General features: G+C 38.8%; 2 protein-coding genes across 7 annotated transcripts in view; one reads left to right on the top strand and one right to left on the bottom strand.

Moving 5' to 3' along the window:
• Positions 1 to 22446, bottom strand: part of DHFR (dihydrofolate reductase) — a 49162-nt gene extending 26716 nt beyond the window's left edge. For 3 of the 6 annotated variants that reach the window (XM_045566474.1, XM_045566473.1, XM_045566475.1), the window contains exons 1-5: positions 21919 to 22101; positions 21507 to 21556; positions 19477 to 19582; positions 8526 to 8652; positions 5031 to 5146 (exon numbers count right to left, since the gene is read on the bottom strand). In XM_045566474.1, the coding sequence (XP_045422430.1) occupies positions 5031 to 5146; positions 8526 to 8652; positions 19477 to 19582; positions 21507 to 21556; positions 21919 to 22004 (485 nt within the window). In that variant the 5' untranslated portion in view covers positions 22005 to 22101. Of the gene's footprint in view, positions 1 to 206; positions 710 to 5030; positions 5147 to 8525; positions 8653 to 19476; positions 19583 to 21506; positions 21557 to 21918 lie in introns of those variants that run through there. The other 3 variants (XM_045566476.1, XM_045566472.1, XM_045566471.1) reach the window with 3 other exon arrangements.
• Positions 22063 to 23139, top strand: part of MSH3 (mutS homolog 3) — a 186608-nt gene continuing 185531 nt past the window's right edge. Inside the window, exon 1 of the mRNA XM_045566469.1 lies at positions 22063 to 22444. Coding sequence (XP_045422425.1) covers positions 22244 to 22444 — 201 coding nt within the window. The 5' untranslated portion in view covers positions 22063 to 22243. The remainder of the gene's footprint in view (positions 22445 to 23139) is intronic.

Here is a 23139-nt window from a genome sequence, read left to right on the forward strand (position 1 = left end):
TGACTCCAAACTTTTCTAAAGTGCAAACTCTGCCTACGAGCCATATTTGGACTCTGAGCTCAAGTCTAACAGGATTTGGAAATACCACCTATATGTTATGAACCATCCAGAGATTCCCCTCTAGAATCTTCAGGAATTCAGGAAGCCAATGAATATGAATGAACATAAAATCTGAACTGACAAAGAAATACAAGAATTATCCAGAGATGATTTAATGGAAGGTCTAAGAAAGCGGTGAATAGAATCTTGAAATAGTTACCCATAATAAGCAAATCACAATTAAAATCAAGACTCTAAGGAGGAAGCACAGGCTCAGGAGCAAAGGGATGTACAAATAACATGGAGAAGTATGCCAGCATCCTGGACAGAAGAGGAAACACTAGCCCATCTAAAACCTACTTCAAATTGTCCATTGATAAGGGGCATCTGTCCCAGCTCTGGAGTCAAATAACTGCCTCCAAAGGCCTCTTTGGTCTTTATCTTTTTTGACTACATGGTCACACACAAGGTTGTTAACTAGAAGTAAAAGCCTGTTTGGGGCTTATTACATAGCAAATGGCTGATATGAAACATTTGGGGCCACTGGTTTGGGTGGGGCCTAGTGTAAAAAGTCTGAGATACATTTCTTCCAGGCAAGATTAATGACAGCAGAGCCTTAGAGGACAGGCTGGCACGATGTTGTCAAAAGAATAATCAGACAAATAATGACCTATAGGGGAAAAAGGCAGACACAAAGTATTACTACCTTCCTTTGTTAATATTAACTTCTGCTCTTAGACTTCCATCACTTGTGGCTTCATCTACATTATAATTTTATTCTCCCTTTGTCTCACAGTAGTTCTTTCTTTCATCTTTATTTCATCATACTAGTACTTTTTATTTTTTAACCAGGAAGTATGGTGTTAATAAAAGACACCGTGTTTGAACTGAAACCTATATAAGCACAAGACGACTACCAACAGAGATAATGGGGCCTAAACTAAGTGTATAGCTATGGGGAAAGAAAGGGGAAGTAGAGAATGACCAAAGTTCATTTCTGGACAGTAGAGAAGAACTCCAAGTTCCCCAATGCACAGAGATTTGGAGAGAAAGCAGCTCCAGAATTCAGCAATGTCACAAACCTCAGCGACAAAGTACATCTACTTTGTCGTCAGAGGTTTCCTTTTTCTCTACTTAATGAAAGACTGACCTACTCCAGGTCTCCCCTCAGGGAATCTCTCCACACCATGTTAAAGAGGCTGTTATGATGTTAGTACACGCCTAAACACCAGACGATCACACGCTGCAACAGAGGAAAGAGGTTTTTGTTTTTTCTTCCACAGCCTTGTTTAGAACGTCCATTTTGGGGCAATTTCCTTGTTCCTCTCTCAATCTACTCGCCATTAAAATCTTCCAAGACATTTAAAGAAGTAGTACTATCAATCCTTCACAAACTCTTCCAAAAAACAGAAGAAAGCACTTCCTAATTCATTCTGTGAGTTCAGTTTAGCCTGATTCCAAAGCCAGGTGAAGTCATTAAAAACAAACAAACAAACAAAAAAACCAAAACAAAACTACAGACTAATAGAGCTTCTGAATATAAATGCAAAAGCCCTCAACAAAACACTAGCAAACTAAATCTGGCAACATATGAGAAGGATTATACACCATTACCAAAGTGGAATTTATCCCAGAAATGTAAGATTTAACATGAAAACCAATCAATGTAAAAGACCAGAATGATGGTATATTTAAATGTTAATTAGTGTGGCAGACAAAAACCACATGATCATCTCAGTAGACTCAGAAAAAGCATGTCACAAAATGTTAGAAATACTCAACAAACTAGAAATAGAAGGGATCTTCCTCAATGTGATAAAGGGTGTGTATGACAAACCCGCAGCTAACATTATCCTTAATGATGACAGAAAGTTTCCCCTGTGAGATCAGGAACAAGATAAATATGTCTGCTCTTGCCACTTACTAGTAAACATTGTGCTGGAAGATCTAGCCAAGGCAATTAGGCAAAGAAAAAAAAATCCAGATTAGAAAGGAAGAAGTAAAATTATCTCTATTTGCAGATGACATACTGTATATAGAGAATTCTAAGGAACCTATTAATAATTAGAATTACTAAATGAACTCAGCAAGATTGCAGGATAAAAGATCAACAAATAAAAATCGCTTGCATTTCTATATACCAGCAATGAACAGTCTGAAGATAAAATTGAGAAAACAATACCAGTTACAATAGCATCAAAAGGAATAAAATATTTAAGAATAAATTTAACAAAGAAGCATAAAACATAATACACTGAAAGCTATAAAACATTGCTGAAAGAAATTCAAGAGGACTCAAATGGAAGGACATCACATGCTCACGGTTTGGAAGACTTAATATTGTTAACATGGCAATACTCTTTAGGGTAATCTACAGATATAATACAATCCTTGTCTGCTTTTTGGCAGAAATTGACAAGTTGATCATAAAGTCCACATGGAAATGCAAGAGACCCACAATAGCCAAAATAAATCTTGAAAAAGAAGGAAGTTGGAAGACTTGCACTTCCTGATTTCAAAAGTTAATAATCAAGATGGTGTGGAATGTACATATAGATCAATTGACTAGAACTGAGACTCCAGAAATAAACCCTCACATTCATGGTCAATTGATTTTCAACAAGGGTGCCAAAACAATAAAATGGGAGAAAAAGTCTTTTCAACAAATAGTGCTAGGACAACTACAAAAGAACAAAGGTGGATCTCCTCCTTACATCATACATAAATCAACTCAATTGGATCATAGACTTCTATGTAAGAGTTAAAAGTATACACTCTTGGAAGGAGACAGAGGAGTAAATCCTTTTGAGCTTGGATTAGGTAATGGTATCATTAAAAAAGTGAAAAACACAGTCCAGATAATGGGAGAAAATATTTGCAAATCATATAACTGAGAAGAGTCTTGTATCCATAATATTCAGAGAACTCTTAAAACTCAATAATAGGAAAAGAAATAACCAAATTTTAAAAATAGGCAAAGGATTTGAATAGATATTTCACCAAAGAAGATATATAAATGGTTAATAAACACCTGAAAAGATGCTATATATCATTAATCATTAGGGAAACACAAATTGAAACCATGAGATACTATTATACTTCACGCCCACGAGGATAGCTATAACCAAAAAGGTAGATAATAAGCGTTGAAGATGTGCAGAAATTATAACCTTCATTCACTGCTGGTAGGAATGCAAAAAAGGCACAGTCATGTTGGACAACAGTTTAGCAGTTCTTCAAAATGTGAACACAGAATGCACATGACACAGCAGTTCCTCTAAATTATACCCAAGAGGAATGAAAACATACATCTACACAAAGACTTGTACGTGAATGAATGTTCACAGCAGCATAATAGCCAAAAAGTAGGAACAAACCAAATGTCCACCAATTGATGAATGGATAAATAAAATGTGGTATATCCATACAATGGAATACTTTTTGGTAATAGAAAGGAATTAAGTACTGATAGATATTACGAGATGGATAAACCTTGTAAACATTATGCTAAGTGAAGGAAGCCAATTTCAAGAAAGACCATATTATATGATTGTGTTACTCTGCAAAGAGTTCTGATTGAGAGCAATATGATTTGGAAAGGTATTTAATATGAAGCTAATTCACACAGTAATCTATACTTGTTATTAGTGAAGAGAAAAATAAGAAATGAAGGAGAGCAGAGATCACTATTCATATAAGATGAGAATCAGCCATCTAAGCAGAAGAGAAAATATATAAGGTATGACAAAGTAAAACAACTTATTTTTACATAAATATATATGAAATTACTAAGTGTGATTTTTCTAAGTAGTTACCTTTTGAGCCTAAGTAAATGTCTGTACTGTTTATATTAATAGTTCTGATAATTTTCAGTTTTCTTTAGAGTTAAGAGTCTAAGAAAATCAGTCATTCCACTTGAAAGACTATTGCTTTATAGAATAATAGACTATTATTCTAAAACTTGGCCATCCATTTATTCAGACTTGGCTCTGAATGTTCCTTTAGGGGGGCTTTCAAAAACCCACACTCAAAGAATAATGATTAGATAAAACTGAGAATATTTGCAAGAATGTGCTAAAAGCTGGTCTAAAATTATTGATATAATTAATCTTTCACTTTTATTCTCTATAGCCAACAGCCGAAAGGTGCTTTTAAGCTGAAATGCCATGAGTTTTCAAAATCAGGCAGCCTCTTGCTAAAGTCACAATTACATGGTAAAGCAAATGTAACCTCTTCTCTACATCACTACCTGCTACCACTTTAAGCTAAGTCCCTTCATCATTCACCTGAACTATTCCAGCTAATGGGTATCCCTAGTTCACTCTTGTCTCAATCCAGTCCATTCTCCGGAAAGCAGCTAGAACAATGTCACTCTTTTCAGAACCCTATAAACTTGCACTTGGTCTGACCCCTTCTGGCCTCCCCCATGCTCACAATGCCCCTAGTGGCCATCAGGCTCAGGGAACAGACTGAGACTGTTCCACCTCTGGCCTCTGTACTACTAGCTATTTTCCATTCCTGGAATGAGCTTCCTGCTCTTTGCATGGCTGGCTTCTTGCTATTTAGATTGTACCAAAGCATCACTCTTCAGAAAAGACTTCTCAGACTACATAGTACCTACCACATCATGATATTTCAGTTCACCACACACACTCTTTTGATGTCTGTCATTTGCCACCTTTCCCCCTACTAGACAATGTAATCTTCTGGAGAGTACTAATAGCAGCTGGCCTGGTAAATATGATTCCTCAGTGCTTAGCACTGCACCTGACTCTCCTAGAATGAAGTATTGACTACTCAATCTAGATCTCAGTAAAATCATTAAAGCATGAACATTACCAAGGCTACTGAAGCAGATTTCCAAAAATTTCTATAGAATTTGTCTATAAAACATACTGCTACTCTGAATTCAATCTAAAAAGACATGTTCTTTTCTGTAATTTGTAAGCAGGAAATCCAAAAGAGCTTCAGACTAAAAACATTATACTTACTCTGAGAGAAGTTTATATTTCTTCAAATCAATTTCTGGAAAAAATGTGTCGCTTTCAAAGTCCTGCATGATTCTTGTCACAAACAGTTTAAGATGGCCTGGTTGATTCATGGCTTCCTGTGAAAGCAAAAACAAAAACAAAAACAAACAGCATCAATTTCCTTAATCTGTGTCAAAAGATACAGAAACTCTGAGATTCTTGTTTAATTAGTTTAAGTTTATATTATGTATTAAAGACATGCTTGTCTCCACTAAAGCATACCATTTAAATATCCTGTTCTTTAGTATGGAGCCCTACAAAGTGTGCCTTAGTTATATTGTGAATGGTACTCATCATTATAAATAATTATGAGACTGAGTTTAAATGTAGTATGACCTCTAGTTTGCTTATAAGAACTCCTTTGAAATTTAAACATTCAGTTTTGTTGTTTTCCTTTGGCTATTGTTTTAAAAGTTAAGAAACCCCAAATTATCTAATTTATTTATTAATTTTTATTTATTTTTTGAGACAGAGTCTCACTCTGTTGTCCCAGGTAGAGTGCAGTGGCGTCATTATAGCTCACTGCAACCTCCAACACCTGGGCTCAAGTGATCCTCCTGCCTCAACCTCCCAAGTAGCTGGGACCATAGCCTCTCGCCACCACGCCTGCCTAATTTTTTCTATTTTTGGTAGTGAATGGAGTCTTGCTCTTGCTCAGTCTGGTCTCAAATTCCTTAGCTCAAGTGATCCTCTCACCTTGGCCTCCCAGAGTGCTAGGATTAGAGGAGTTAGCCACCTCGCTGGCCAAGAACTCCAAATTATCTAGTTGTTCCCCACAGAAAAATCTACGTATGTATATGTGGATAAGATAGTACAATTTCACTTGACTATTGAAAACCCAAAGGACATATTTGGTATATGTACATAAAATTTAATAATGCTTCTATTTCTCAGGAGATAATTACAATGCTAGTAGGAAGGTAATTTATTCTGCCTCTTGTTGCTAACAATTGTATTTGGCCATATATTATAAATGACTTTCCTAATTACTGCCTATAGTACTGTTGATAGTTTCTATAGAAAAAACTGCCCTGGAATGAGTATCTTAAAATTCTCATAAAAAGTATGAGTCCTAATTGCAGCTTCAAGAAAGCAATAACTCTTGATCTTCAAATAGCTTATAGGGAAAAGAAAAAATATATATACAAATACACACATATATAAAGTTCCAAGTATTTGTTATCCTTAGAATTGCAAATAAGGGCATAGAACAAATTTTACTTCTCATTTTTAACACTTCATCTTATATCAAACCATTTATTATCTTTGCTGCAAACAAATATTCTACCAATTCTTATTGTACCAAAAATTAGAAAAACTAAATACACTAGTCCCCTGTTATCTGCAGTTTCACTTTCCACGGTTTCGGTTACCTGCAGTCAATTACAGTCCAAAAATGTTAAATGGAAAATTCTAGAAATAAACAATTCATAGGACTTAAATTGCACACTGTTCTGAGTAGTGTGATGAAATCTGGAGCCATCCTCCTCAATCCTGCGTAGGACATTAATCATGTTTTTGTCCAGAGTATTCATGCTGTCTATCCTACTTGCTCCCTTGGTCACTTAAGCGCCATCTGGGTTATTACATTGACTGTGGCAGTAACGCAGTGCCTGTGGTTTAAGGAAGTCTTATTTTACTTAACAATGGCCCCAAAGTGCAAGAACAGAGATGTTGTCATATTGCTGTAATTGTTCTATTATTGTAGTTCATCTCTTACTGTACCTTAATTCATAAATAAAACTTTATCATAGCTATGTACGTATATAAAAAAATTATACATACATATATAGGGTTCAGTACTATCCAGTTTCAAGCATCCACTGGGAGTTGTGGAATGTATCCCCCGAGGATAACGGGGGACTACTGCAGGACTACCTACAGCAGCATTTGAAGTTCTGTATCAAAGTTGACGATACAAGGTAAACTTTCTCAAAAGAGCCAGATGGTAAATATTTTAGGCTTTGAGGGCCAAAAGCAGCCATAGACAATACTAAACAAATGGGTGTGGCTGTGCTCCAGTGAAACTTCACTTATAAAAATAGGCTGGTAGGCCTAATTTGGCCCACAGGAAGATAAGCCTCAATGATCTACAAACTGTAAATATATCACTTGAAGGTTCTACTTCCTTTCCTTAGTATTTATCTATGTACAGATTTACCAAATTATATAAATGCATTTAAGTACTTTCATTGTTTAAAGAATACATTTTCAGGTGAATATGGTATCAAATCATCCAAAATGTGATAGGTATTGAACAAATTAAAGAAATAACTTGTTTTCTTAGAAGAAATTCATATTTGGATGAAAAGATCAAAGAAAAAAATGTCCATTTCTCCCATTACAAATGAAAAAAATAAGAGGTTGTAGAGACAGGAAGCTAAGAAACTGAGAGTTTTTATAATCCCATCTAGGATCCTGGCATATCTCTTCTTTCTAAGATAATTTTAGTGCATGTATGTTACCACAAGTCCCAAAGGGTAGGAACTGATTTTTCTTCCTTTTCATAAATGCTAATCTTTCATTAAATGTTTTAAAAGAGTCAAACGATTCTATTGATTATCCTCAAAATTTTTTAAAGCTGGAAGTCATTTGGTATTAAAAAACAAATCTTCTCTTTTACATACCATTTTTCCTTATGTTATAAAATCATGCGATCCTTCCCCTGTGCCCTCACATTATATGAAAATGACAAAAAGTTTTCTGCTTTTAACAAATTCATATACATCTATTTAGTGTCCATCAATTAAGAACCCACTCCCTTCCTCAGTAAGAGACTTATTTACCCTGGAAGAAAAAGGGATAACTCAGTGTATCCAGGGCAAATCCAGGGAGTAGAAAATAGAACAGTGTACATATCATTTTCAGGGAAGGATTGAGAATGGATTTCAAATTGGTAATATCAACTATTTTGACTTGAAAATTGGTATATAGGGAGATGTTAGTCAAAGGATATGAAATTTGTTAGATAGGAGGAGTAAGTTCAAGAGATCTATTGTACAACACGGTGACTATAGTTAATAACAATGTATTGTATTCTTGAAAAATTCCTGAGAGTAGATTCAACACAAAGAAGTGAGGTAATGCAAATATTAATTAGCTTGATTTAGCTATTCTACAATGTATACATTTCAGAACATGTTGTACACAACAAATATATACAATTATCTGTCAATTAAAAAGATAAATAAAAATAGACTGGTACAGAGTAAGACATTTACTTTTGTGTTTTAACTTAGTTTGTATGATAGTATCAAACAATGAATAATTTAAATTGACAACATGTCTAATTAACAGTAGGGATAATGGGCTGCTTCCTATGACCATGGCTTAATTTTTTTAAGGTTCACACAATGGGTTATGTGCTCTGTCTCCTCCATCCCCCTTTAAATGACAGGGAAGCTGAAACAAAGGAGGGTAGAACATATCTTTACATTTACAGGTAACTTTACTTACCTTATAAACAGAACTGCCTCCCACTATCCAAACCATGTCTACTTTATTTGCTAACTGTGGTTGCTCAGTAAGTTTTAAGGCATCATCCAGACTTTTAGCAACAAAATGAGCTCCTTGTGGAGGTTCCCTGAGGTTAAAAAAAACACACAAAAAACACAAAACAGTTTTTGTAAAATCCATCCATATTATTCAAATAGTCTGGATAGAAAACAGTGATTATAAAACTAAAATCACCATAAATATGAATCCTTTCAACAAAAAGCACTTAATATCAGTTTGGCTAATGACCAGTAATTCAACCTACATTTGTGCAACTATGGTTCACAATGAATCAAAAAACAAAACCATATGTGATACCTTGTAGTATCTCTGGTGGAAGACAGAACAGTAGTTGTCTCGGGAGGGGAAGGATAAAGCTTACCTGTGACAGAGCCTGAGGGAAATTTCTGGGGGTGAAGGTAATATTCTGTATCATTAACAGGGCTTGGGTTACACAGGTGTGTATTTGTGAAAACTTAGCAAATGTACATGTAAGACTTGTGCATCTCCTTATATCATATTTACTTCAAAAGAAATAACTGTAAAGAAACACTGAATTCTAGTTAACAATATGAATGGTGAAATATTAGGGGGAAGTATACTAATGTTGCAATTTATTTTGAAATGCATAAACAAACAAGATGGATGGCTGGATATGTGATGAAGCCAGCACAGTAAAATGTTAATGGTAGTATCTAGGTGGTGGGTATACAACTGTTTACTGTCAAGTTTTTTCTGTATGTTTGAAAATTTTCACGATAAAATATTAGAAAAATGTCTGAATGACTGCAGAAAAGTTTGGAATGATAGAGTGTTAATATGTGGTTATTTTTGGAAGTGAGGAAAGGATTTTTACATTTCAAACAATATGGAAATGGGTGAAGTATTAAAAAATGAGCTTGTTATTAGTTATGTAATTAAAAATCCAAAAGGGAAAAAAAGTTAATTAATTTCAATGTTTATATTGACTAGCTCAATCTCTCACAACCTCCAAAACTGTTTTTTTTGGGGGTGGGGGGGAGTTGCTCTTCCCTTTATAAATGAGGAAACATGTAGAACTAGGCTGTCATAGTAATTACATGTAGAACAGAAATTATAATTCAATGTCAAGTTCTTAGCCTGGTGCGTTAAAAAGATTATATAATTGCCTTTAAACCAGTAGTTATAACAATGATTAATCAAGAACTAATGTGGACTATTCATTCTCTTGGTTTCCTCCCCCCTCTCCTCCTTTTATATACTTTACTTATTTTACTCTTTGTAATTTTTATAAGTGTTAGGCTAGAGCAAAGAATATACTTTGTTTCAGGCTGGAAAAAGACATGGAGGCTAGGGAGAAGTTAAATGAGCCAAGGTATCTTCTAAGGTATCAGGGCAGTTGCAGGTTAGACTGGGCTATTCTTGGAGAGAATTGAATCTAGAAGATGCAAAGATTTGGAGTTAGGAGAGAAGACAGTCTAGTTAACAAAGTCTAGGATGACCAAAACAGAGTTATGGCAGCTTTAGCAATTGTGGATGTTAAAGTCAGAATTGAGGACAGGAGACAGAATGGAATGGAAAATGGCAATTTAGGAACTGATATGTGAGGAAAATTGGAAGAAGTATCCTAGAAGTTGGTAGATAATAGCAGCATGACTTAGAAAGTGGTATAAACAGTTGGTGTGGACTTTAAAGGAAGGGGGCAGTAATTTTTAAATATTGTGGAACAGTGTCTCGAAAACGGTTTAAGGGATTGGGTGAAGACTACTTCTTGCCCTTTTGTAGTGAGTCTGGAAAAGAAAACAAAGAAAAGGTTAAAGATTTGTTTCAGATTTCAGTTACAGCAAAGAATGGCATGGAGGAAATGCTTCTGCAGAATGTTATTTAGTAGTTTAGCAGTAAGTTTCTCAGGAAACACTGAACCTCGAGATGAGTAAAAAAGAATGAGCAAAAATTTGAGCTAATGTTTGAGTTCATCAGCCCCTTCACAGCAAAATCCTAGAAATTAGTACAGTAAATAGGTCAGACGTGGTGGCTCATGCCTGTAATCCTAGCATTCTGGGAGACCAAGGCAGGATGATGGCTTGAGGTCAGGAGTTCAAAACTAGCCTGGATCAAGAGTGAGACCCCCGTCTCTTCAAAAAATAGAAAAAAAACTAGCTGAATATGGTGGTCTGTGCCTGTAGTCCCAACTACTTGGGAGGCTGAGTGAGGAGGATCACTTGAACCCAGGAGTTTACAGTTGCAATAAGCTATGATGATGCCACTGCACTCTAGCCTGGGTAACAGAGACAGAGTGAGACCTTGAGCTAGGTGTGACCTAGTGCTACTGGGATTGGGGAGTGAGAGGGATGTGCATTCTCCACTTGCTGGCCCAGGCTGTGGCCATGGAGGACGCCCCCACCCCCTACAGTGGCAAGGCCTCAGCATGGCTGCTACCACCCCTCATCCAAGCACTCTGCCTTGGTCTATCCACCATGGCTGGTGCCTGCTCTCACCATTGGGAGGCCCGAGCACAAGCCCATCCACTACAGTTTCACCCCTCACTCTGGAGATGGGGCACACAGCCCAAGATCCCGGGGGTTACTCAATCCAATCCAGCACCTTGGGCACCTAAGCACTCCACCCAGGGGGCTGATATTGGAACTAAACTCCTGGCTGCTACCACCTCAGCTGGAACCTACCTGCAAGCACCACCTGTGGATCTGGAGAATGGCCTGCCCAGCCCATCACAGGCAATGCCAACACTGATGCATACTACTTGGGACATGGATAATTGGCCTGCCACTGCTACTGCTACTCCCTATGCCATGCCAGCTGCTCAGGGGCCTGAGAAACTGCCCACACAGGTGAGAGTGTACATCACCCTGGGGCGCAAAGACAGGCATGTTCAGCTGAATGTTGCCAGCACTGGGGCCTGAAGACTGGGCCACCTGGCATCCCAGTCCCCAGCACAAGCTTACCATGGCCTTCAATAAGAACTGCACACTAACCTACTGAGGAAGTCACAGATACTACTACTGTTTATAGCTAAAGAAATCATACAGAGACTACTGTACACACCCAGAATCAAAGCCGAAGTATCTTATCCAACAAACACCATACATAGTCAGGAAAAAGTCCTTCCCTATCAAAGTAAATTTAAAAATAACAAGTGATTATTATTTCAGATGTGCAGATATCAATGTAAGAATTCATACAGGAAGCATGAAAAAGCAAGGAAATATGATATCTCCAAAGGAACGCAATAATTCTCCAGCAATAAATCTTAATTGAAAGAAATTTTCAAGATCCAAGAATTCAAAATACTGATTTTAACAAAGCTCAGTGAGATATAAAAGAATTCTGAAAAACAATACAAAGAAATCAGAAAAATAATTTAGGACATGAATGAGAAGTTTACTAAAGAGATAGATATTTTTAAAAAAGAACCAAAAAGAATTCTGGAACTGAAGAATTCACTGAAGGAAATACAAAATACATTTGAAAGCTTCAAGAGTAGAGTACACTAGATCAGGCAGAAGAAAGAATCTTAGAACTTGAAGAGAGGTGTTTTGAAATAATCCAGTCAGACAAAAATAAAAAAGACTTTAAAAGAGTGAGCAAAGCCTTCGTGACATCTGGGACAACATAAAGCAACTGAATATTTGGATTAGTGATATCCCTGAGAGCAAAGGAGAAAACCTACTTAACAAATATACGAAAACTTCAAGTCTAGCAAGAAACTTAAGACATTCACCAATGTGACAGGAACAAAGCCTCACATATAAGTAATAACCTTGACCATACATGGATTAAATTCTCCACTTAAAAGACATAAAGATGAAACAACACAAGCCAACTATATGCCACTTACAAGAAACTTATCTTACCAGTAAAGACACATATAGACTGAAAGTAAAGGGATGGAAAAAGATGTTCCATGCAAATGTAAACCAAAAGCAAACAGGACTTAGATAAAACAGACCAAATCAAGGTGAGCAAAAACCAAAAACAAAAAAACCAAATGAACAAAATAAAAAAGACAAAGAAGGTCGTTATATAATGATAAAGGGATCAATTTAGTAAGAGAATAGAATTAACATTTGATCTAGTAATCCTAGTACTGGGTATTTACCCAAAGGAAAAGAAATCAACATCAAAGAGATACCTGCAATCCCATGTTTACAGCTGAACCATTAACAATAGAAAAGATACAGCATCAACCCGATGTTCAACAATGGATGAATGGATAAAGAAATTCTAAATTCTAAATACATAGGTACCCAACACTGGAGTACCAAGATTCATAAAGCAAGTATTACTAGATCTAAAGAAAGAGACAGACTGCAATGCAATGACAGTGGTGTACTTCAATACCTTACTCTCAGCTAAAGTCCTAGCCAGAGCAATCAGGCAAGAGATTGAAATAAAGGGCATCCAAATCTGGAAAGAGGAGGTTGAACTATCCCTCTTTGCTGATAATATGACCTTATATCTAGAAAACCCTAAAGATCCCACCAAAAGACTTCTAGAATTGATAAATTCAGTAAAATTTCAGGTTACAAAATGTTATAGTCCACGATGTGAGAAAAGACCACCTAAAGACCGAATTGAGCCAAATTATGAGTCTTTATTAGGTGGCCAGCGACTACCCTCTGCACCACTTAAGGCAGCTGTACAGAGAGCAGCCCTGAGCCTTTGAAACAGAAAGCTTTTATACTGCGAATTTGAGGGTGGAAAATTACTGGGGTAGAGCAAGCATGGTTACAGAGGCAAAAAGCAGCATCACATCTCTTTCATATCCTGGTGCAACAGGATCTGAGCAGTTTGAGGCTTGGGCCCATATCCTGTTCATGCGGGACATGGGTGTTACAATTGTCTGGGGAATTTCCACACTTGGGACACTATCTTAAGCAAGCAGGCTTACAGAAGCAAAATGGTGGGTTAGTATTTTTTGGCGTGAAACTCACACTCTAACACAAAATTAATGTACACAAATCAGTAGAATTTCTATACACTAATAGCAATCAAACTGAGGGTCAAATCAAGAACTCAATATCACTTTCAATAGCTGCAAAAATAAATAAATAAATAAATAAAATACCTAGGAATATACTTAACCAAGGAGGTGAAACCTCTCTACAATGAGAACTACAAAACACTGATGAAAGAAATCATAGATGACACAGATGAATGGAAAAATATGACATACTTATGGATTAGAAGAATCAACATTGTTAAAATGTCTATACTGCCCAAAATGATTTACAGAGTCAACATAATTCCCTTTAAAATACCAACGTCATCTTTCACAGATCTAGAAAAAATAATCCTAAACTGCATATGGAACAAAAAGGGCCCAAATAGCCAAAGCAATCCTGAACAAAAAGAACAAAGCTAGAGGCATCACATTACCTGACTTTAAGTTATACTACAAGGCTACAGAAACCAAAACAGCAAGGTACTGGTATAAAGGTAGACACGGCCGGGCACGGTGGCTCACGCCTGTAATCCTAGCACTCTAGGAGGCCGAGGAGGGTGGATCGCTTGAGGTCAGGAGTTCGAGATCAACCTGAGCAAGAGCGAGACCCCGTCTCGACTAAAAATAGAAAGAAATTATCTGGCCAACCAAAATATATATAAAAAAAAAAAAATTAGCCGGGCATGGTGGTACATGCCTGTAGTCCCAGCTACTTGGGAGGCTGAGGCAGTAGGATTGCTTAAGTCCAGGAGTGTGAGGTTGCTGTGAGCTAGGCTGACGCCAGGCACTCACTGTAGCCAGGGCAACAAAGCAACACTCTGTCTCAAAAAAAAAAAAAAAAAAAAAGGTAGACACATTAGGCCAATGGAACAGAATAGAGAACCCAGAAATAAAGCTGCATATTCACAGTCAACTGATCTTGGACAAAGCTGACAGACAAGACCTTACACTGGGAAAAGGATGCCCTATTCAATAAATGGTGCTGGGAAAATTGGGTAGCCACAGGAAGAGGAATGAAACTTGACCCCTACCTCTCACCATATACAAAAATCAACTCAGAATGCATTAAAGACTTAAACATAAGACCTGAAACCATAAATAATACTGGAACATAACCTAAGGAAAACTCTTTAGAGCATTGCTGCAGGCAAAGATTTTTATGGCTTAGACTGCAAAAGCTCACATAACAAACTTAATTAAACTACAAAGCTTCTGCATAGCAAAAGAAATAATCAACAAAGTAAAGAGATAATCTGTGGAATGGGAAAAAATTATTGTAAGCTACTCATCCAATAATGGTACAATAATCAGAATGTACAAGGAACTCAAACAACAGGAGAAAAACTAATAATCCCATTAAAACGTGGGCAAAGGACATAAATAGACATTTCTCAAAGGATGAAATACAAATGGCCAACTGGTATGTAAAAAACTACTCAGTATCACTCACTAATCAAAGAAATATAAATCAAAACCACAACGAGATAGATATTATCTCACCCCAATCAGAATGGCTATTATTAAAAAGACAAAGAATAACAGGTGTTGGTGATACTGTGGAGAAATGGGAGCTCTTAAACACTGTTAGTGGGAATGTAAATTAGTACAGCCACTATGGAAAACTGTATGGAGATAAACTAAAAATAGAATTAACATTTGATTTAGCAATCCTAGTATTGGGTATTTACCCAAAGGAAAAGAAATCAACATCAAAGAGATACCTGCAATCCCATGTTTACAGCTGAACTATTAACAATAGAAAAGATACAGCATCAACCCGATGTTCAACAATGGATGAATGGATAAAGAAAATGTGGTAAATACACACAATGGAATATTACTCAGCTATAGGAAACAATGAAATCCTGCATTTACAGCAACATGGATGGAACTGGAAGTTATTATCTTAAGTGAAAGAAGCCAGACACAAGACCAATATTGCATGTTCACATGTCCACGTGGGAGTTAAAAAATTTCATCACATGGAGGTAGAGTGGAAAAATAGATAACAGAAACTGAGACTGGGAAGAGTAAGTGGAAGGGAGCGGGGGGATGAGGAGATATGGGATAAAAGGTACAAACATACTCTCAGATAGAAGGAATAAATCCAATGTTTGCTAGCAGAGTAGGGGGGACTATACTTAACAAAAATGTATTATACTTGGGTGATGGATACATTAAATCCTGTGACTCAATCACAATGCATTATATACATGCAACAAAACTTCCCATATATGCCATAAATTTGTACAAATAAAAAAAAACACACTCATGTTTCATGAGAGGTCAAAATATCAAAACAGGAGTTTGGAGTAAGTTTCTCATGGGTGACTTTGAGCTATTCAAAACTTCTATGGAGGAGGTAACTATAGATGTGGTGGAAATACCAAGAGAATTAGAATTAGAAGTGGAGCCTGAAGATGTGACTGAATTGCTGCAATCTCATGATAAAATTTTAAGGGACGAGAAGCTGCTTATGGATGAGCAAAGAAAGTGATTTTTTAAGATGGAATCTACTCTTGAAGATGTTGTGGTCATTGTTGAAATGACAACAAAGGATTTAGAATATCACATAAACTTAGTTGATATAGCAGAGCCACAGTTTGAGACAACTGACTCCCATTTTGAAAGAAATTCCATTGTTGGTAAAATGCTATCAAATAGCATTGCATGCTACACAGACATCTTTGGTGAAAGGAAGAGTTAGTATGCAGTATTTTTTTTTTTAGACAAAATGCTATTGCACACCTAACAGACTATAGTATAAACATAAACTTTTATATGTACTGGGAGATCAAAAATTTGTGCGACGTTTACTTTGATGAATAGATAAAATATAGAGTCCTGTACCCCCCCAAAAATCATGATGGCAGAGAAATATCTCAGCAGTGGCCACAAAGTATGAAAAGACATACAGTGCAGACATGCAGAGGATGCTATATAGGAGAACGGAAGGGTAAGTTGTTGAAAGAACTCCTCATGGCATGATTCCTTAGCTGAGTGTCAAAGGAGAAAAATATGTGCACAAGCACAGACAAGACACACTACTATAGAATTGCTGAAGGTTATACTACGTTATTTACCACAAGAAAGATCTGAGAAAGTCGAAGGTAGAAGAAAAGTAACCTGCGGTGAGGTTTAAAATACTATAGAGTGGGACAAAGGAACAAAGTGCCAAAGATGGAAAAAAACAATGTACAATACAGTCGGGGAGAGGAGAGAGTTGATTTAGGTAGGAGGAGATTTGTCTCAAGATTGTAAGAATAAATTGATATGTTAAGGTGAAACAAGATCAATCTGTTCAGTGTGATCTTATGAATGTTAATATTTTCTATAGGCTGTAAAGCAGATGGGGCTAGGAGGTAGAATTGATATCTGTACCTTTTGTGTGCCAGAAACTTTATATACAAAATTATAGTGAATCTTCAAAATCACCCTAAGAAGTTGCCATTATTAATCCCATTTAGCCAAGGAAATTGAGGTTCAGCAACACTTACTTGTAACTTGCCTAATGCCACAAAGTTACTAGATGCCATAGCACATATAAGAAGCCAGGTCAGTCAGTGTTTGCTATACTAAGTATGTGAGTGGTGGGGAAGAAGAGAAGGTATTAATCGCTGTGGAGAATGATAGTGAGATCATAAAAATTATTACACCATAAAATTTAGTTATCTTTCATGGATTGGAGACTATAACATATATGGAGACAATTAGGGATTTTCTAAAGATGGTGTCAAGGCTACAGCACTGCAGTAAAACTTCTTTATAAACCACACATCATACAATTCACCCTTCTGAGTGTACAGTTCAGTGATTTGTAGTATATTCATAGTATACGCTGGTGCTCAGTATGTGTGGCACTGACCAGCAAGCAGACAAGGATAAAAAAATGAACTCTGATATTTTTCAATAACTGGTGTCACTACTTCCCTGGCATGCTTGATAAGAAAGACTTTAAATTTTCTCAGCTTAAAAAGAGAAAAAAAAAAAAAGGCGAAATACACCAACAAAAGTTATATATAAATATAAGAAGTAACCAAATCCAATTACACACACCACAGGGGGTGGGGCTCATGATGAAGAAATTAGACTCACCATTTGAGGAGAAATGCTGGCTCAACTGAGCATCTCCCCCACTGAGATTTCTTTATGTTTGTTTTAGCTCAAGCTAGCCATAAATAAACTTGAGTAGTAGTCAAAAATGTTATTAAAGAGTGTCTGGGAATGGCAATACAGTCTGTGAATCTCAATCCTACCATGGAAAAAGATAATCAGAATATCCTAGCAACCAGGAGAAAGAACAGCATGAAGATGGAAGCAGATGGCAAGATGCACATCAACATATTCCCCATCACCCAGAGGCAATCAGTGCAAATATTCTGATACACTTTCTTCTAGGTTTTTACCTATGCCATTCCAGGAGGAATTTGGGAGAAAATCTATGTAAGCCTAAATCCCCTTAGCAGATAAGCTGTGTAATGTTTTTTTCTTTCCCATGGTGTTAACCTGGCTAGGCTATATTCCCCATCCCCACCACCCGCCTTATTCAGACACTAATGTAGGTGTTGCTGCAAGAGTATTTTGTAGATGTGATTACATATACAATTCGTTGACTTTAATCTGGGTGAGCCTGATTCAATCAGTTGAAAGGCCTTAAGAGCTGAGTTGAGGGCTCCCTGAAGAAAAAATTTCCCCTGTGTAGCTTTAGCCCCTGCTGAAGAGTTCTAGCCTGCCCTTCTTCATGGCCTGCCCTATAGATTTTTGGACTCACCTAGCCAGCCCCTGCAATTGCATAGGCCAATTCCTTGCAATAAAACTCTTTAATATATATATATACATATATAAATATCTTTTACTAGGCTTGCTTCTCTGGTTGAACCCTGATTAATATACACACATGGGAAAGGAATATTATCAACATTGTTTTAAAGCAAGTAGTGCCCTAGGACACCGCATTTTTTTTGTGTGTGTGTGATTACATTATTAATTTAAGAAAGAGTTGGCCGGGCGCGGTGGCTCAAGCCTGTAATCCTAGCACTTGGGAGGCCGAGGCGGGCGGATTGTGTGAGCTCAGGAGTTCGAGACCAGCCTGAGCAAGAGCGAAACCCCGTCTCTACTAAAAATAGAAAGAAACTATATTGACAGCTAAAAATATATATATAGAAAAAATTAGCCGGGCATGGTGGCACATGCCCGTAGTCCCAGCTACTCGGGAGGCTGAGGCAGAAGGATTGCTTGAGCCCAGAAGTTTGAGGTTGCTGTGAGCTAGGCTGACGCCATGGCACTCTAGCCCAGGCAACAGAGTGAGACTCTGTCTCAAAAAAAAAAAAAAAAAAAAAAAAAAAGAGTGATTAACATGCCAGGCCTTGAACTTTCCCTTAGGTCCAGTTTTGGTCAAAGCCCTCCCCCTAAAAGAAAAACCTCGTGAGGCTCAGGAAGTTGTTTTAGTGGGTTAGAACCAATGTCATCAACAACAAAAATGAACAAAATAGAAATCAGAATATATCACGCATGGAGTAAATAACATGGAAGCCACGGCAAACGTCAAACCACTAGAATTGAACTCTTAGGCAATCTTAATGTGATTATACCTCCTACCTCCCAGCCCCCTGGGCATTTCCAGGCATCAGGAACTATCAACTGCAATGTTAGATTGGAGGACAGGAAAATTCTTAGCACAGGCCAACTGGAGACACCACCTCCTTCCCAGGATCCCTAGGACCATTTCAATACTTTGAAATTTTTTACCTTCAGACACTGGGTAATGAACAGAAGTACAAAGTATTATTTGGGTATTTTAGCTAACTAGGCATAAGATTATGACCTGTTTCAGCCCATCATAAAATTCACATCTTATTACATTTAGGGCTGGATCCAAGGGGTACTGTCACTTAATTTTAGCAAATCCCAAAACATAGGTCTTTTGATTTTATGTGAAACTACAAAAGTTATTTATGTTACAGTACTTACTTGAGTTCTCTACTAAGAACTACATTAATTCTGTCCTTTAAAGGTCGATTCTTCTCAGGAATGGAGAACCAGGTTTTCCTACCCATAATCACCAGATTCTGTTTACCTATAAAATTACATAGAAAGGATAAGTATATTTTGAGCCTATATATATTTTTTCATATATATGTAGCAGATCTTCAGATAACATTGTTTCACTCAACATGGTTTTGTTATAACATTGATGAGAAAAATAACTGATTCCTGGCTGAGGCCACTGTCTGCGTGGAGTTTGCACATTGTCCCCATGTTTGTGTGGGTTTTCTCCAGGTACTCTGGTTTCCTCCCACATCCCAAAGATGAGCACGTTAGGTGAATCAGAGTGTTAAACTGTCCCTTTCTGAGTGTGGGTAGGTGTGTGTGTGAGTGTACCCTGAATTGCTGGGATAGGTGCTTGCTACCCAGAACCCTGAAATGGAATAAGCTGGTAAATAATTATCTTACTGTTTTTTATTACTTTCTTAAAGGTATGTATAACTCACATTTATTTCAATATTTAGTATTAGAAGTTTTGGGGGTCTGTCTTTAGAAATTTGGTGATGTTTTTGTGACAAGAAATATGCCACAGGAGCTTAACTCTTCTTTATATTGATTAGCCTATGGTAAAATGGTTTCATTATATTAATACATTACTTAACTTAAAGTCACAGTTTCCAAGAACCTATCCATGAGGTTAAGTGAACACTTACTGTGTATATGTGCATAGACATGATTGTCATTTTGGCAACTAGTGGATCACATTAAAAAAAATTAAAACTTAGAATATTTTTACCAAAATTCACATTTATCACTCATAACCTAAATATAAGTATTTTTCCCTTTGGTTTTATCCAATTTATATCCAATATTTAGTTTTAATCAGTTGTAATCATGTAATTAGAATCACCAGATTCTCTGCCAGTGACCTAAGTGCCAAATACAAGGGTCTTGTATCTGTCCCATTAAACTTATGTATCATCTGCTCCTTTCTGTTTCCGATTTTTCTGCCACTCCACCTCTTGTGACCATAAATACACATATCTTAGGTTTTAAATGGGTTATCCCTCCACCCCCATATTCTTTTCTTTGGTTATCCCCTTCTCTCCAGAGGTTCAATTCACCTAGTTCCCTGTGCTTGAAATTATCCTTGATGTCCTACAGGTGCCTTATCATTACAATTGCACATTGTTCTCTACTCCTTCATTCTCTCTGTCATCCAGATTCTCAAACAGAAATCTGAGTTCATCCTTGATGCTTTTGTGCATCACTTTTAAATTCCGGATGTTCAAAATCAAGCATCATGTAACCATTTTAAAAATTTTCATCCTCTCTTCTCCACAGCTCTCGTTCAGGCCTTATCACTTCCAGCAGCTGTTCCAAAGGCCTCTTCCGGTCTCCCTTGGGAGCGCTAGCCTCCACGGACGCCTCTACCCAGTTGCCAATTTTTTTTTTTTTTTTTGAGACAGAGTCTCACTCTGTTGCCCAGGCTAGAGTGCCGCAGCGTCAGCCTAGCTCACAGCAACCTCAAACTCCTGGGCTCAAGCAATCCTCCTGCCTCAGCCTCCTGAGTAGGTGGGACTACAGAGGCATGTGCCACCATGCCTGGCTAATTTTTTCTGTATATCTTTAGTTGTCCAGCTAGTTTCTTTCTATTTTTTCTTTTTTAAGGAGAGACGGGGATCTCGCTGTTGCTCAGGCTGGTCTCGACCTCCTGACCTCGAGCGATCCTCCCGCCTCAGCCTCCCAGAGTGCTAAGATTACAGGCGTGAGCCACCTTGCCTGGCCCCAGTTGCCAATTTAACCCAATACCTAAATTATGTGCCTGAGCTAACATAAAGATTCAAAGAAATATTAAAACCAAAAAGAATGGTTAATGAATCTTGGGAACTGCATATAGATCAACAGTAAAAGTTCCAGATTAATATGGAAAACTTTCCATTTTAATAACATTTGCATTGGTAAGCTTCCTCAAACGAGACCCTTCGCACAATTACTTAAAATTTCCACATTACCTTCAACTGAAGAGGTTGTGGTCATTTTTTGGAAATACTTGAATTCATTCCTACAAGTTAGAGAAACACAGCGTTACTCAGAACATTATTCGTGGGCTCGAACGCTAATGCGCCTGACTAACGGTGCGCTGCGGGTTGGGGCGGGGGTGTTCCTCCAGCGCTGGGACTTTGCACTAGTACAGGGCGCAGTGGGACAAAGGCCTCGTGCGTCAGCAGGATCCGGACCAAAATCAACAGCTTGGCCTCCCGCGCTACAGAAGCGGACCCAGCCCGCGCCCACCCACTCCAGTCGTTCAGGTAGCAGGTCCCGTCCCCTCCTCCCGCGGCGAGTCGGCCCGGTGCACCCCAGCCCAGGTGTCCCGATCAGGGGGCGCGTGCACCAGCCTCCGCCCCCCACCGGCCCGGAAGCTACCTGAGTGGGGGCCAGGGCAGGTCCCCGTTCTTGCCAATGCCCATGTTCTGGGACACAGCGACGATGCAGTTTAGCGTACGAACCATGACGGCACCAGTAAACCCCACCGAGCTCACTCGCGCCTTTTGGAAGCCAGACCAAGATTGGCGCGAAACTGCAGCCGCCACGCCCCCTCAGTCCCATTTGTGCAGGCGAGGCCCCGCCCTCCGCCCCGGCGCACGGCAGGGTCGCGGCGTGCTCGCGCCCGCAGACGCCAGGGAACTGCGGTCGCGGGCTCGCGCTCCCGGCTCGGCCTTGCCCGGGGCCTGCCACTCCCTGGCCTGCGATGTCTCGCCGGAAGCCTGTGTCGGGCGGCCGCGCTGCCCCCGGCCCAGCACCTGCGGGACAAGCGGTTTTGAGCAGATTTTTCCAGTCTACGGGAAGCCTGAAATCCACTTCCTCCCCCACGGGTGCAGCCGACAAGGCGGATTCTGACTCGGCAGCGCCCCCAGCGTCCACTTTCCCGCCCCAGTTGCTGCCGCACGTGGTGGGTTGTGTCTAGGTCGGGGCGGGGCCCTCGGGGAAGGGGGCGGGGCAAGCCGGGGCTGGCGGGGCTCGTGTGTTTGGCGGGAGAATACGGGCACCACGCGGCAGAGTCCGCGAGATGATGGGGCTGGAAGAGAAATGGCGGGGCCGGGGAAGGAGAGAGTGGGAGAAGCCCAGCTGGGTCTATACGTTAGGTGTGGGTCAAAGGTTTTATTACCTCTGTTTATGGCAATAGACTTGAGGCCAAGGTCACACAGGTTTTTACTGGCAGGCCTGAGGCGGGCATTCACTTCTTCTGACTCCCATTCTGAGGAGAGGAGGGAAACTGTGGGCAAGGGATGCATCTTTTAACCGCCATCGTCCCTCTTTTCCCTGGATTGATGGTTGAAGAGTTTTACTTTGGTTTTTTATTTGTTTTTTTTTTTTTTGAGACAGAGTCTCGCTCTGTCTTCCCGGGTAGAGTGCCGTGGCGTCATCACAGCCTACTGCAATCCCAAACTCCTGGGCTCAAGCGATCCTCCTGCCTCAGCCTCCAGAGTGGGACTACTGACGTGCGTCACGGCACCTGGCTGTTTTCTATTTTTAGTAGAGACAGGTCTGGCTCTTGCTCAGGCTGGTCTCGAACTCTTGACCTCGAGCTATCCTCGCACCTCGGCTTCCCAGAGTGCTGGGATTACAGGCGTGAGCCACCGCGCC

The sequence above is a fragment of the Lemur catta genome, chromosome 12 (assembly GCF_020740605.2).
Source record: "Lemur catta isolate mLemCat1 chromosome 12, mLemCat1.pri, whole genome shotgun sequence".
Classification (NCBI taxonomy): domain Eukaryota; kingdom Metazoa; phylum Chordata; class Mammalia; order Primates; family Lemuridae; genus Lemur; species Lemur catta.